Raw genomic sequence first — 14,311 nt, forward strand, 5'->3', positions numbered from 1 at the left:
AAGAAGCATTTCATTTTCTCTACGATCTTGAAATGAAGAAATGGAAATGATATTTGTTTACAAAATCAGAAAGTAAGAGTAGGATAAAGGAACGGAAAGAAGAGGAGGAAGAGGGGGAGGAGGAAGAGAAGGAAGAGGAGGAGGAGGAGGAGGAGGATGTAGAAGAGGTATAGTGATTGGATTGAGCTATATTACTATTGTAAGTTAAAGGATCTCGATCAACTTCAAAATATAAGAGGCACAAATTGAGAAGGAAGAAGACACATCTCTATCTAACTACCCAAACAACCACCTACACAAATGTATACAGATAGACATACACACGTATACTATACAATTATAAATATTAAAAGTTTGTTAGTATGACGTATCTGAGACGTATCCACGTATCCACCCCCATACTTACGCATAGAAAAAAATACGTGAAGTTCTAAAAATTGTAGTTATTAGCTCTAAAGATAAGTAGTGAGTACATATATTAGTATATATACTTAAATGAAATATTTAAAATAATAATATAAATTAATATCAAATAATAAATTGGTTTCTCAAATAATAAATTAAAAATTAATGGAAAATTAGCATGAAGAAAAGATTGGATATTAAAATATTGAAATTCGAAAAATTTTTGTTCCTTTAAATAATTCAAATTAATGTTTGGACAAAAAATTGAAAAATTAGCAGTAATTGGATACTAAAATACTAAAATTTGTAAAATTTTACTCACTTTTTTCTTCCATTCAAGAACATCGTGAGAATATGTTTCAAATTAACAGGTAAGCGATTTTAATAATTTAAATTCTATAAAATGTTACGAATCTTTTTTTTTTGAGCTTTTCTAAATTTTTGACATATCATTATGAATATGCCAATGTTATACAGTAATAATAATAAAATGAGGAATATTTTGTAAAACAATTTATAAACAAACTTTTACATTTTAAATCAATGAACAGTTGAATTTAAATTATTCAAAAAATATTTTTAAGATCATTTATTATTCAATTATTCAATTTGTAAATTATTCCAGGATGAAGAATTTGAAATAAATTTATTCATTATAAATAAATTTATCATTCTTCCACTGATTGATTAATTGATTGATTAATTGTCCGATCGATTGATTAATTTATTTACGAGAAAAAATTTCTGCTACAACTTACTACTCATTATCAAATAACAACTTAAATGTAAAAATTTTTTAAATTAATTAAATTTATTGTTAGTTGATCATATAGCAATAGTGACAATAATGATAATACAAACAATAATATATTAATTGAATGTTTAATTTCAATAAAGAATAAATATATGTTTAAAAAAAAAAGTTTTATAATTAGAGAGGTGGAAAAGTTTTATTTTGCCATTTGTTGTAAGTAATTTGAAACGAGAAGCACATATCTATCCGATTGTAATGTTAATAAAGCAGTAATAGTAGTAGTGATAGTAATAGTAGTAGTAAAAGTAATAGTAATAAATGAAGAAATGAGATAGATGGATAGGAACAGGATTGATTACACTGAATGAATAATTTTACCTATAAATTTAGGATAGAATTGAGAAAATAAAACAGATAGGAAGAGGTTTAGAATGAATGATTATCGGATAAATTTAGGATAGAATAAAAAAAAAAAGGTTAAGATCAACTGATAGATTTAAAGTTATATGATTGTTACCTTATGAAATTATAGGATAGAATAGAAAAGAAAGAGATTTGATAAATCAATAAGAATAAAATTTTTTGGTATGAATTTATGGATGAGTTCATTGGATGGAATAAATTCAAATGATTTAAGGATCAAAGTATTGAACAGAAGCGCAAAATACAACAGCTGTTTCATCATCTTCGATATACATATATATATATATACTTCCCTTCTTTTTCATCTTTCATTCTTTATTTCTTTAGCTATCGATAGAAAAGAAAAGAAGAGTTTTCGTACTTTTTTTTTTGCTAACGATGAAATGATTCGTCAATTATTGAAAATGAAATATTTCATTCTTTTTCTTTTCTGTAAAAAAATTTTTTTTTTCTTTTTCATCCTTTTTCTCTTACTTCTATGCTATAATTTTTGACAAAAAAAAAAAGTTCTGAACATTTAAAAATTATAAACTAATCGATTTTTTGATTTTTCATATTCATTCCATTATTATTTATTTATTATGAAAATATTGCTAAAAGATAATTTTATAAGTAATATTTTTCTTCTTTTTGCTATATTTAATTAAAAAATAATGATAATTTTAATTATGGATAATACAATAATTGAAAAAATTAACTATAAAAAGGAAGTTTGAAAAGTTTTTTTTTTTAAAAAAAAAAGTCTTTTAAAAATAAATGTAGTCAATTTTCCACTACTCTTTTTCTCCCTTTCTCTCTCTTATTTCTTTTCTCTCGCTCTTTCCCCCTCTCTCTCTCTCTCTTCTTCCTTTTCATTCTCTTTACAGTCATAAATGAAATCATTTAATAGCTTCAAATCATAAATTTCATTTGAGAATTTCAGATAAAATTTAGTTTTGTCCGATAATAAAGTAAAGTTATTCAAAATGAAAATTTTTGAAATAATCAATTCGAAATTATTCAATTTAACTTTTCTTTTTTTCTGAAAAATAATTAAAAGTTATCAACAAACTCTTTTTTTATGTGTCATTGTTATTTGACCTTTGTCCATCGAATTAGAGAATCAAATACAAAATTATATTCAAAATTAATTACCCACTAATTTTTTTTAAATTTATATTCTAGAAAAAATTAGGAGTATTTATAAAAATTTTTTAATCCAATACTTCTAATTGTAAAATACATTCTTTGTATGCATATGTCTTTGTACGTCTGATTACAGTAATGATAAAGTGATAACAATCTATCAGCCAATTGGTTAATCTATGGAAATGCCAGGACTTGTTTGATAATTCATTATGAATATACCAAGAAATTATCTCCAACGATTCCTAAACTCAGTACTGTGGAGAGAGGAGAGAGAGGAAAAAAGGAGACAGAGAAAAAGAGAGAGAGAGAGACGGACGGTAATAGTAAATCGATCCATTTATCTCATATGACCGGGTTATCTCAGTACAACAAAAATCATCCTATCATCATTTACTAAATTTTATTGATCAATCGATGCATTCTTTCAGTGGATAAAAATGATGCAAAAAAATCTATGACATCATTGTCATCCATTTCGTTTTTTTTTTTTTCTCAAAGTAAACAAGTCACAATAACCCATTGAGTCATTTAAAATATTCGAATCATCATTGTAAATAAAAAGGTCAAACCCAGTTGAAAGTTCAAATCCGTCAATGTGGATGAATGTTTTAATGAATTCATGCATGAACTTGAAATCATTTATTCATTTTAATTTTGATATGATCATCATATACAAATATAATAAATGAATATTATTATATTTACAAATTAATACAATTTAGAGATTGAAAAAAAAGGCAAACTATAATTATTGGAAAAAATTTTTGAATTTAATTTTTTTTAATTAAATAAAGGAAAAAACCTTTTTTTCATTTTTTTTTAAATTGAATAATTGATTATTTATAATCAATTTACATGGCTAATATAAAGAGTTTAATAGAATCCAAAAACTGGTAAATAAGTATGAATGGATTAGATGAAATGTATGATTTAATTAATAAATTAAATAATTAGCCAAGAAGAGTTTGAAAAAAATTTTTTTTAAAGCAAATTTGATACGAAAACAAATCCATTTAAGCCTTTACCGTTTTTGTTTCCAGTTTATGCTAATGTGATAATATTAAACAACGATGAATATTTAGAAAATTTTTAAAGTTAACTTATTAATCACAAAATAAGTGATAATTTATCCCTCAAAAATTTTAAAATGTGATAAGGCCATTTAAATATTAATTTATCAATATCACTCCTTTCGTTTAAAAATGTTAAACTTTCTTTCAGTTAAATTTAAATTAAAAATATTAAATTTAATTCTAAAATACAGTGCCTAAAATGATATGATTTTATTCAAATGAATAGTGTTTCGTTTTAATTTCAGTTGTACCTATCAGCAAAAGCAAAAAAAAAAAAGAGAAAAAAACGCTTCAATATGCAATGTGAAATCTAGTCAAACTTAATAAACAAATAGCCAATCAAATTTTTTTAACTAAATTTAATTTTTAATTTGCATAAGTCCCCAATTTAAAGCTTTTTTTTTTATTTAAACTTTCTTCCAATCAATTTATTTCACTCTATTCGAAGAAATCGAAAAAAACAAAAAGAAAAAAAGAAAAAACCGACGAAGAAAGTATCCTTTCCAAGTTTAATGAATTAAAAAGAAAGAAAAGAACCTTGAACTTTGAACTTTCAAGATTTTCTGAACAAAATTTTTGCATATAAAATTAAAAATTACAAATATTGAATAGGAGTGGGCAAAAATTGTTGCAATTACAAAAACATTTAAAAAAATGAAATTGAATGATAGTAGTTTAGGATGAAAAATTAAATATCAAAGAAATGAGATAAAGCTTAAGATTATTCAACTTTAAGCGTACTTATTTCAATTTATATTATTAGAATGAAATTTTCCAATATTTCTCAAAAATATCAAAAATTTTTCACGGATGAAGAAGCACAAATATTTGTTAAATTTAAAAATACACACACGTACACACCCACACACATACACAGACAGACATACACACAAACGCTTTCGTTATATAATTACTTAAATACTAGTATATACAATTAATCAAATAGTGTTTTTAAATACACTAACAATTAGCTATCGTAACATTACGATTTCATTGCAAATAGTCTCACATTGAGAATTTCATGAAAAGTATTAATTAAGATTGGAATAGAATATTCATTAATATCTGTTTTATTGCACACTTAATCATATGCTTTTTACATGCTGCTATTAATGCTTATTCAATAAATAAATAATAATTTACACATTTCATTTAAGTAATAAAATATAATTTTTCCCTTTAGTAATAATATATGCATTATTTTTAATAATTTATTTAATAACTTTATTTAGTGAGGATATTTTTTCCTCTTTTTCAGGCAATTGTTGTATTTGTGATTAATTATTTGCTTGCTTATTAATCGTTTATCATTTAAAACCACCAAACAAACAGCAAAAAATAAACCAAATTTGAATTCGTTTAATTTAAATTCCAACAATAAGCGAATGAGTTTTTCTTCTTCTTTTCTGAAATCATTTAACAAATTTGAAAGTTTAGAAAAAAAATTTGAAGTAAATTTTTAATAATTCAATAATTAGTGCAATAGCAAAGGTTTAAAGGAAAAATGTAACTTTAACCAATCTCAAAGTGATATTTTATGCATATTTAAGATTTAATCAGAAGATTTCTTTCTTGAGTTATCGTTGATTTCTTTCACAATTCATTTCAATAAAATCACTTTCACTTCTATAAAATGCATTCATTGAATGTTTTAATAATCAGCGAATAAGTCTTTCATCTTCTCTAAAATTATTTAATAAATTTAAAAATTCAAAACAAATTTAACAAATAAGCTTTTGCACACGACCGTTTCCACTGCTACAGTAACAAATGGCATTTTGAAAAAATTTCCTATCAGCGGTTGAAACCATATCATATTCATCAGACAAAATAGAAATCAGAAAACATTGAAAATATCGTACATTTCGGAAACATAAACTATTAATGTAACCAATTGCTGAAATATATCGTAACTAAAAATAAGAAGAAAGTTGACATTTTAGATAATAAATTTATTATTTGAATTCACCGCCTAAATTTCGAACTTATTATCCCAATTTCAAAGTCATTTAGTATTACCTAAACATGAAAGTATTGCTTTTTATGCAAACATTTGATAATTTGAACTTTGTTAATTTGATAATTTAAAAGCTTTGAAGCAGTATATCATATACTGATGCTATTTTAAACTATCTGATAGCTTAATTGATCTAGTTAACCTGTAGAAATGGTACTAAAAAGTTATTTTTATAACTTTGGCCATTTCAATGAGCTTATATTAAGCATTTTGATAAAAATTATATACGACGATGTTATGGGCAGAGTGGAATGGAAAGATTGAAATACAAAAATACTAAAAAATTTATAATTTCAGCAATGAATTCGAATTTTGAAATGTAAATTAATATAAAAAATTTATTGTAAAGCATTATATGCCTTCCTTGAGTTAAGGACTTTTAATAAGTTATTTAGAGCAAAATTCCATCCTTAAATCTGTGCTCATTTAATCGATTAATATAAAAATTGTCCATTTACATTTAGGATTCAAAAAATGAGAAATGCAAATACCCGACATCGATCTGTATTAAATCTCTTCATCATGGAAATAATTTGAATTTGTTGGTCTTTGATACCATTCTAAAAAAAGGGAAAAAACGAAGTTCATAAATCAAAGTAGTTGAATGCTTTTTAAACTGGAAATATTTTTTTCTAAATATCTTTTCCATCATTTATGTATCTTTTAATTCAGTACAAATCATTTTTATGAATGTCTAATTTGCATATTATATAATTATAGCAAGTGGTAGCTTATTACTTAAGCAAAATTTGCTTAACATTCATTTCATTCCTTTAGTGGTTTTTATTTTTTCATTTTTTTCCTAAAACTATAAAAATAACGCAATATTAAGCAAAGAATAAGTAAGTAATGTATATTATCATAAATGATATATGATATGATAAATGACATATCACTTATATCAATAACAAATGATATAAATGATATCATTACTTAAATCTTATAGCACAGCACAATTGTCCTACTGTAAAACTTGATGAATAATTATTTCGAAAATGGTTTTCTCTTTTTTTTTTTTGTTTCCGTTAAACAGAACGGTAAATGGAATTGAAATCTTTAATTAGTTTTTCTAATTTATATGAAAAATATTGACTGGTATTAGTGATATATAAATAACTTCAATTTAAATAATTTTAAAATGTTCATTGAATGCAAACTTTGTTATATTAATGAAACAAATCGCCAATAAATTACCGTTTTTCTCCATTGTACTTGAAATAAATTATACTTTAAGCTTTAAAACATCTTTTAAAGAAAAATAAATAAATAAAAAAAGAGTGAATACTAATATGAAAGCAAATAACAGTGCAATAAATAAGTAACGAAATGAATGGAAAAAAGTTGACCTTTTCTTTCATCAATATATCAAATGTCAAATGTCAAATGTCAAATATTATGTGTGTCATATGAGATGGTTGAATGATTTGAAACAATCTTTGGTGTTAAAAATTATCTTAAAATTTCATCAAAATGTCAAATGTCCCATTATGTATGAAATAGATGACAGATGATTGAGTTTGAAATTTTGATTTAATCTTGTTAATTTTTTTGCCAATCTTTTTTTCTTGTTAATTTGTTAACGTTTTAATTTTTTTGAAATTTTAATAATGTTGGATTACCAAAATTAAAATTACGTTAAAATACAAATTACACAAACTGATCATACAGGATGATGTAATCCCATAAATAGAAATTAAGGTGATAAGAAAGATTTAAGTTCACACAATAAGAGGGTATCATAAAGAGATTTCGGTACCTTTGTGAGACTGTACTTATGGATTGTACCATAATTCTAACTAACCACTAGGATAACCCTAATAGATCCTTACTAAAACTCTTTCTCTAACCCTCGAAAGGAGAAAAAAATATATCTTATACAGGTCAGTTTTTTTTTAACTCACATATATCACACCTTCTTCGCTTATCATCTCTTTCCTTCTTCCTTTAGATTTGATATCTTTCCACCGACATAACACAACGAAGATCAATCTTCTATGTTTCAATTATTACATACCTATTAACATTAAATCCATAATCAATTATTATCAAAGGTAATGATATGGGGTTAAAGATCGTTTTTGATCAAAGATAATCATGTTGCTTGTTTATTGTATAACTCATTTTTATCATTGATTATCATTTTTGATCAAAGATAATCATATTGTTTGTTTATTGTATAATTCATTTTTATCATTGCTTACCAATTTATCCTGCAATTTATGCGATAAATCTAATTGGTAAGCGGTCACAAATCTAATTTGTCAACATTAATGTCATCAAATTCTATTATTTCAGCATCAGATAACCATTTCATTATCTTATATAGTTTCATCTAAATAATCACTCTTTTGAAATAATATATTATCGGAAAGCATAATAATTCGTGGTATGTTTTATTGGATGAATAATTATAAAATAAATTTGTTGATTTATCAAAAGGTGCAAAAATTTTTGTTAGAATTCTAATCAGTTAATTTGGTTTTACTTAAACAATCAATCAATAAGTTCGATCTTCAAATATTGATTTTTTCTTTTTTTTAATGGATCAAAAACGATTGTACTTGCCAATCGTAATAACTTTATAATTATAAATACAAGATGGATTACGATCGGATCCACATAATACTTTTGCATTTACAACAAAACCACCTATGGCCTAGAGACGAAAACTTGTCAATTATTGCCTCTTTACCTCAATATAATTATACTAATTAGTGTAAAAAGAAATTAACGGGGTAAAGTAAAATAAGACAATAGCAATTACTAAAGATAATTAACAAACAGTAGCTTATTTTAGATGAATTGAGATAAAAGTCTGATATTTGATAATTTCACAAGTTTCTTTAAGTAACATGATTCATTTATAAGTATTACCTGTTCAGCATAATTATGAGTAATTGCTATTAGCAGTATTTTTTCCACCTTCATTAAATTGAAATGAGTGTTTAAGTAATTGTATCCATATCTAGTATCCAAAAATAAAATGTTAGAATTATCCAATACAACATTTTTCTCTTTTTATTTCAAATAAAAATTACAATGATTTTATTAAAAACATAAATTGCTAATCACAGAATGATTGAATAATTTTATTTCTCTAATTAATTTTACATTCTAATAAATGAAAGGGACAATTGATATTTCGTTTGTCACCTTGTTTGGCTTGCATTAATAGTTAGGACAGTAAATGCTTGGATGATACTTTTCATTATTACCAAATAGGAAATAAAATGAAGGAAAAATACTGTCCCTCATTTTATGCTATTTATGTTTACAATATTTTATTTAAAAAATTAAAAGATAATTAGAGACCGTTTTTAAAGATTATTACTTCTTGTGTTCTAGTAATTAAATACATCAAAGGTTTATGCTTGCAATGATTATTATGCAATGCCAGTAAATATTGGTCGATAATTGTTTTGTCTGATAATATTTGTTAGACATATATTTTGAATTTAAAAAGAAATGAATTATAAAACTAATCATTTCTTATATAATTATAATTTCTAATAGAAGCAATACTTAATGATGATAAATAATAAGAGTAGGGTGCCTTGAAATGCTAAATAATAAGAGTAGGGTGCCTTGAAATGTTTTAAACTAAGACTTTTTGAAAACTAAGATAAGGCTATATCATTCTTAGGACATCTAGAATTTCGTATTCATAGCATTAGTAACTACAAAATAAAAGTAATACATTTGAATGGAAAATATGGTACAAGCAGTAGTCACTCTTTGTGAGAATTTGAATAAATATGTTAGCAATTGATAAAATTATTGTCATATAATATTGTCTCCATTAAATTTAGAGTAGTAAGTGATGGCAGTTTTTGGTAAATATAATGTTGAAATTTAAATTACAGTAGTTGGTGCTTGAAGGTTTGGAAGATTAAAAGTAAAGTATTTATTTCCAAACAGGTATGAGAACTATCCACTCTACAACTTTGTCCAAATTTTAGATTTAGTTAGAACTTGGTGAAGAACACGCAACGCACGTGTTGTCACACTTTTCTATCTACACGTAATCATAGAAATTAACATTTATTTAAATAGCATAAATAAATCTCTTGATTAAATTTGAAATTGCAATCTGAAATAGTCAATTTTATGGATATGCTTGAACGAAAAAAAAAAAAGTAAAACGTATTATGCAAAAAACGAGCAAAATTTATGGTAAATAGTGAAATTTTAAATAAATAATTTTGGAAACTTTGAAGGAATCTTTTAAAATAGGAAAATTGCGCTTCTTTTTAGCACAAATTGAGCAAATGCTCGTGAAAAAGCATGATATTACAAAAATTGTTTTACTTTAAAGTAAAATTTTAAATGAATGAAAAGACTTTTTAAAAATTTTGAAAATTTTAAATAAAATTTAACTTTTAGTCTAATTATTAAATGAATTATGCTATTTATGGACCTTTCATTGATTGATTTTAAGTTGTTTATCACTTTAAAATATAATTGGATCACGTGTTAAAGGGAAATTATAATTGTGTTAAATTCATGGTAAATTAAGTTAGTAAGCCTAAAATGCATTATTCGCGAAATTTCATCAAATTGTAAGCATTGACGACAATTGAGGACAGTTAATATATCAATCTATTTTGAAAAAATTTCAATGCCCGGAGGGGAATTTATAAATTGATTTTAAATACTAACGTAAAATATACAAAATAAATACTTACAATAATATAATGAATTGTTTTATTCATTTACTATTTATTTAACTAGGAAATGAATGAAAAAAAAATGTTGAACAAGTTTTACTTAATTAATAAATTTTGCTAATGATATTATAAATATGTAAAATATACACCTCTACACCAATTTGTCATTAATTAAAAGATACTTTTAAATTATAGAAAACGAATGAAATTTATCGAAGATGTAATATGTACAATGTTTTATTGTTATCATTCGATCCGATATCTTCATTATCACAAACAATAAATGATATCATTTGATTTTAATTTTATTTAACAGAATGAAATTTTACTGCAACATCAATTGCTAGAATCTAAATTTTGCATAATTAAACAAAAAGATAATTTTTAAATTTTTGGAATAAAAAAAAAATGCTGAAATAATTTGCAGAAAATATCTTTCATACCATTTTATTATTTAATTATTACTTATAATTATTGGTATATTTCTAAAATAACCAATGATAAAACATCAACTTATTGATAAAGCAATAAAAAAAAAGAAAAAAAGAAAAAAGGATACAATAAAAAAGTTTATGCTATGTAAATAAGGGAAATTGTACAAACAATAAGATGAATCATTTTTTGTTTTCAATATATTCTTCAAATTAACTTTTTTTTTAGTTTTCAATAAAACGTTTACGTCATGCCATACACATTTATAAGATAACATTGATTAAATAAATTACAAAAGATTGTCTAACGTGATTCACGTATTAACACGTATTCATTATAATGACCTCAATAATTATTTCCATCTTTTGCATGAATGCAAACTAAAAAGTTTGAAGATTTTATTTACTAACAATTGGATTATTTGAAAGGAAAAGTTTGAAGTTTTGGAAGTAAATTAAATTTATTCTATTGAAAAAAAATATCGAAATTTACACATTTAACATATTTAAATTATACATAAAATATTGCGAAATAATTTTTTGCAAAAAAATTTTTGAAAACTTTCACATTTCCATTCATTTTATTTTCTCAAAGCTCTGACAATTATTTTAATTAAATGAAGAAAACAAAGACAATAAAGTGATGCATTTTCATTTCTTAACAATATAGTACTATGATTATGATTGTGATTATTGATTATTTCAGATATAATAACAAAATTATTTTTTGCAATACAGTGATGGTAAATTATTGAAAAATACATCATTATTGTTATTATTTAGTACGGAGGTTAAATTTAGTGAAAATGAATTTTCTCGATCGAGAATGAAATTTCGGAAGCGACAAATGACATCCATAAACCAAAGTTGAATGAATAGTAATATTACCAATGCTATCACAAAAAGGAAACCAAATATTTGCATATCTGAAAGATAAAATTATTATCAACCGATCGTTTTAGCAAATTATCTAATATAAAAGCATTCAAATTACAATCTGATAATTATCTTTAATTTGATGGAAAAGTAATTTAGTAAACAAGTATTCAAGTAAGCTGCAAAATTTTTAATATCACATGTAAATTACATGAAGCATTTGACAATAAACTTGTTAATTATTATTGATAACGAAGTTCTTTGTTATAAACATCCAAAATTACCTTACCAACTTTCTTTTTTTTCAACGGAAAATCTGAAAGATAATTTTGTGCAATGAATCATTTTTTTTTGATATTAGAAACAGAAATTTATTTTTGAATGAAATAAATTTAAGTTAAAGACTAAAAACTGGCTATAATTCAATTATATGAAATTGTGAAAAAATTGAATTATATCAAAATTTGGAAAAAAAAAGATGCATTACAATTATAAAATAAACCTGGTAATGTATTAATAAAATTTATGAAAATTTTGTTAAAAAAAGAAAAAGAAAAATTACCAGATTTGTTATTCATGTTATCATCAATTGGTATTCCAGCGATATCATCAGCAAGACTTTTAAGCATTTTATTGGAAAACATAGAACCAATGACAAAGATGACAATGATGAATACTGTACATATCATTGATGTAATCTAAAATAGAACATAAAATCACATTAAATAAATAAAATATATATGCAAAGTTGTCGTATACTAAATAATTTTTACTAACAATATTGCATGATTTGATTAAATTATCATTTAAAAAATTAATCAATAATATTAAAATTTGTTCTTTTTTTTGTTTCTAATACAATATTTTCAATTTTTTCGTTTTTTGTTTTTTTTTTAAATGATGTTTCAATTCTGAAAATCTAAAGAGAAACGAGAAGAGAATGATTCCAAAATGAAACAGACAAGTAGTAGCATTTATTATATTGAATATGATATCAGAATTCATTAAATTAATTGATTATACCAGAAATTATTTAAGCATTTGTTAATTATTAAATTAAGATTGAGTAATTTAGTATTGAATGTAACACTGGTAATTAAAAAATTTCAAATTCAAATCAAAGCTAAATTAATTAAGTTAATAATTAAATTCACATTACTTAAATCAATATCGTATAAAATTATTAGAATTATTAATTGCATATCGATTATGAAAAAATTAAAATTAGCAATTTGGTGAACATTTAAAATTTTAATTATAAATTTAAGCTAACAACTTACTTGAAAAATTATATATGGTATGATGAATGCTTGCTTCTCTTTAAAAATACCATAAGTTAAAGTACCAAAGATAGCAAATGTAAAAGCAAATGATGCAATCGAATAAAATGCTAAAGTTACACCTTGTGAGAATACAGTAAGAAAGATGAGAAATATCGCACCACAGAAATAAGCGATGGAAATAATTCGAGCTGCTAACTGTAAAATAATTATTAATTATAAGCTATTAATTATAATCGTTAATAATAATTAGTGAACAAAAAAAAAAAAAAAAAGGAAAGACATTCCAAGTAATTTACCAATTCTTTTATTTAAATTTTTAATGCATTAAACTTATCGAAATTGAAATTTTAATTTAAAATATTTATAATAGCAACCATATTAGACTACTTTGAAAAGAAAATTCCAAAAAATGAAAAAGGAATTAAATTATCAAGTTAATGTCAAAAATTTCGAAACAACAAAACTGAAAAATATTATTGTTATTATTATCATTATCTCATTGATATAATTCATTTCCAACGATACGACTAAAAATTTTTTATCGTTGCTGGCAGGAGAAGCGATGAGACTGATTATTTGAGCAAAACTAATCACTGCCAAACAATTATTTTTATCACTAAAAACAACTTATTCTTATCACATGAAATAATTACTCTAAAGTGCTTTGCTTTCCTGATCAATTTTTCAAATTCTAATTTAAATATAAAATTTTAAACGCACTGTAATATGCATATAGCCATGGCAACATTGATATTTAACATCATTATGATCAAAATTTGTTTCTTGACTAATACCATATGACAGATATGATGGTACCAATGTTGGTGATATATTAACAGGTGTTATTGGTATCACATATTTTGGTGAAATTGGTTCATCCGATCGTTCCACTTTTTTGCCATTTTCTGATATTTCTATTGTTGCTAATGATGATAATTTGATTGATGATGATGATGATGATGATGACAATGATGATGATGATGATGATGACATTATTGATACTAACAGATAATTTTGTCCCAATAAAATGTCGCTTAAAATTTGCTATAACCAGTGTAAATCGCTTAAGCTTACTAAATAGAAATTTCAACAAAACATAATAATAACAATAAAATATTGTGATACAAAATCTGTACAAATAATGTAAGCTTTTTGTAAGCTTATAAGCCATCTGTACAAATAATGTAAGCTCTTTCTTTTTTTTTTTTTTTATTTTTTATTTTGAACTCAATAAAACTATTAACTTTTTAGCTT

The 14,311-nt window shown here is 23.6% G+C and overlaps 2 protein-coding genes across 2 annotated transcripts in view; one reads left to right on the plus strand and one right to left on the minus strand.

The window, feature by feature from the left end:
* Positions 1-173, plus strand: part of LOAG_18171 (hypothetical protein) — a gene marked incomplete at both ends in the record, with an annotated part of 1,296 nt that extends 1,123 nt beyond the window's left edge. The window contains one exon of the mRNA XM_020450837.1: positions 90-173. Within this exon, the coding sequence (XP_020305435.1) occupies positions 90-173 (84 nt within the window). The remainder of the gene's footprint in view (positions 1-89) is intronic.
* An 11,843-nt stretch (positions 174-12,016) lies between these two features.
* Positions 12,017-14,050, minus strand: LOAG_07653 (hypothetical protein; the record flags this gene model as incomplete). The annotated part of the gene is made up of 4 exons (XM_003143186.1): positions 12,017-12,090; positions 12,337-12,472; positions 13,055-13,252; positions 13,778-14,050. The coding sequence occupies 4 exons, from the start codon at positions 14,048-14,050 to the stop codon at positions 12,017-12,019; spliced, it is 681 nt and encodes a 226-aa protein (XP_003143234.1).
* Positions 14,051-14,311: the final 261 nt, after the last annotated feature.

The sequence above is a fragment of the Loa loa genome (genome assembly GCF_000183805.2).
Source record: "Loa loa unplaced genomic scaffold supercont3.215, whole genome shotgun sequence".
In the NCBI taxonomy this organism is placed as follows: Eukaryota; Metazoa; Nematoda; class Chromadorea; order Rhabditida; family Onchocercidae; genus Loa; species Loa loa.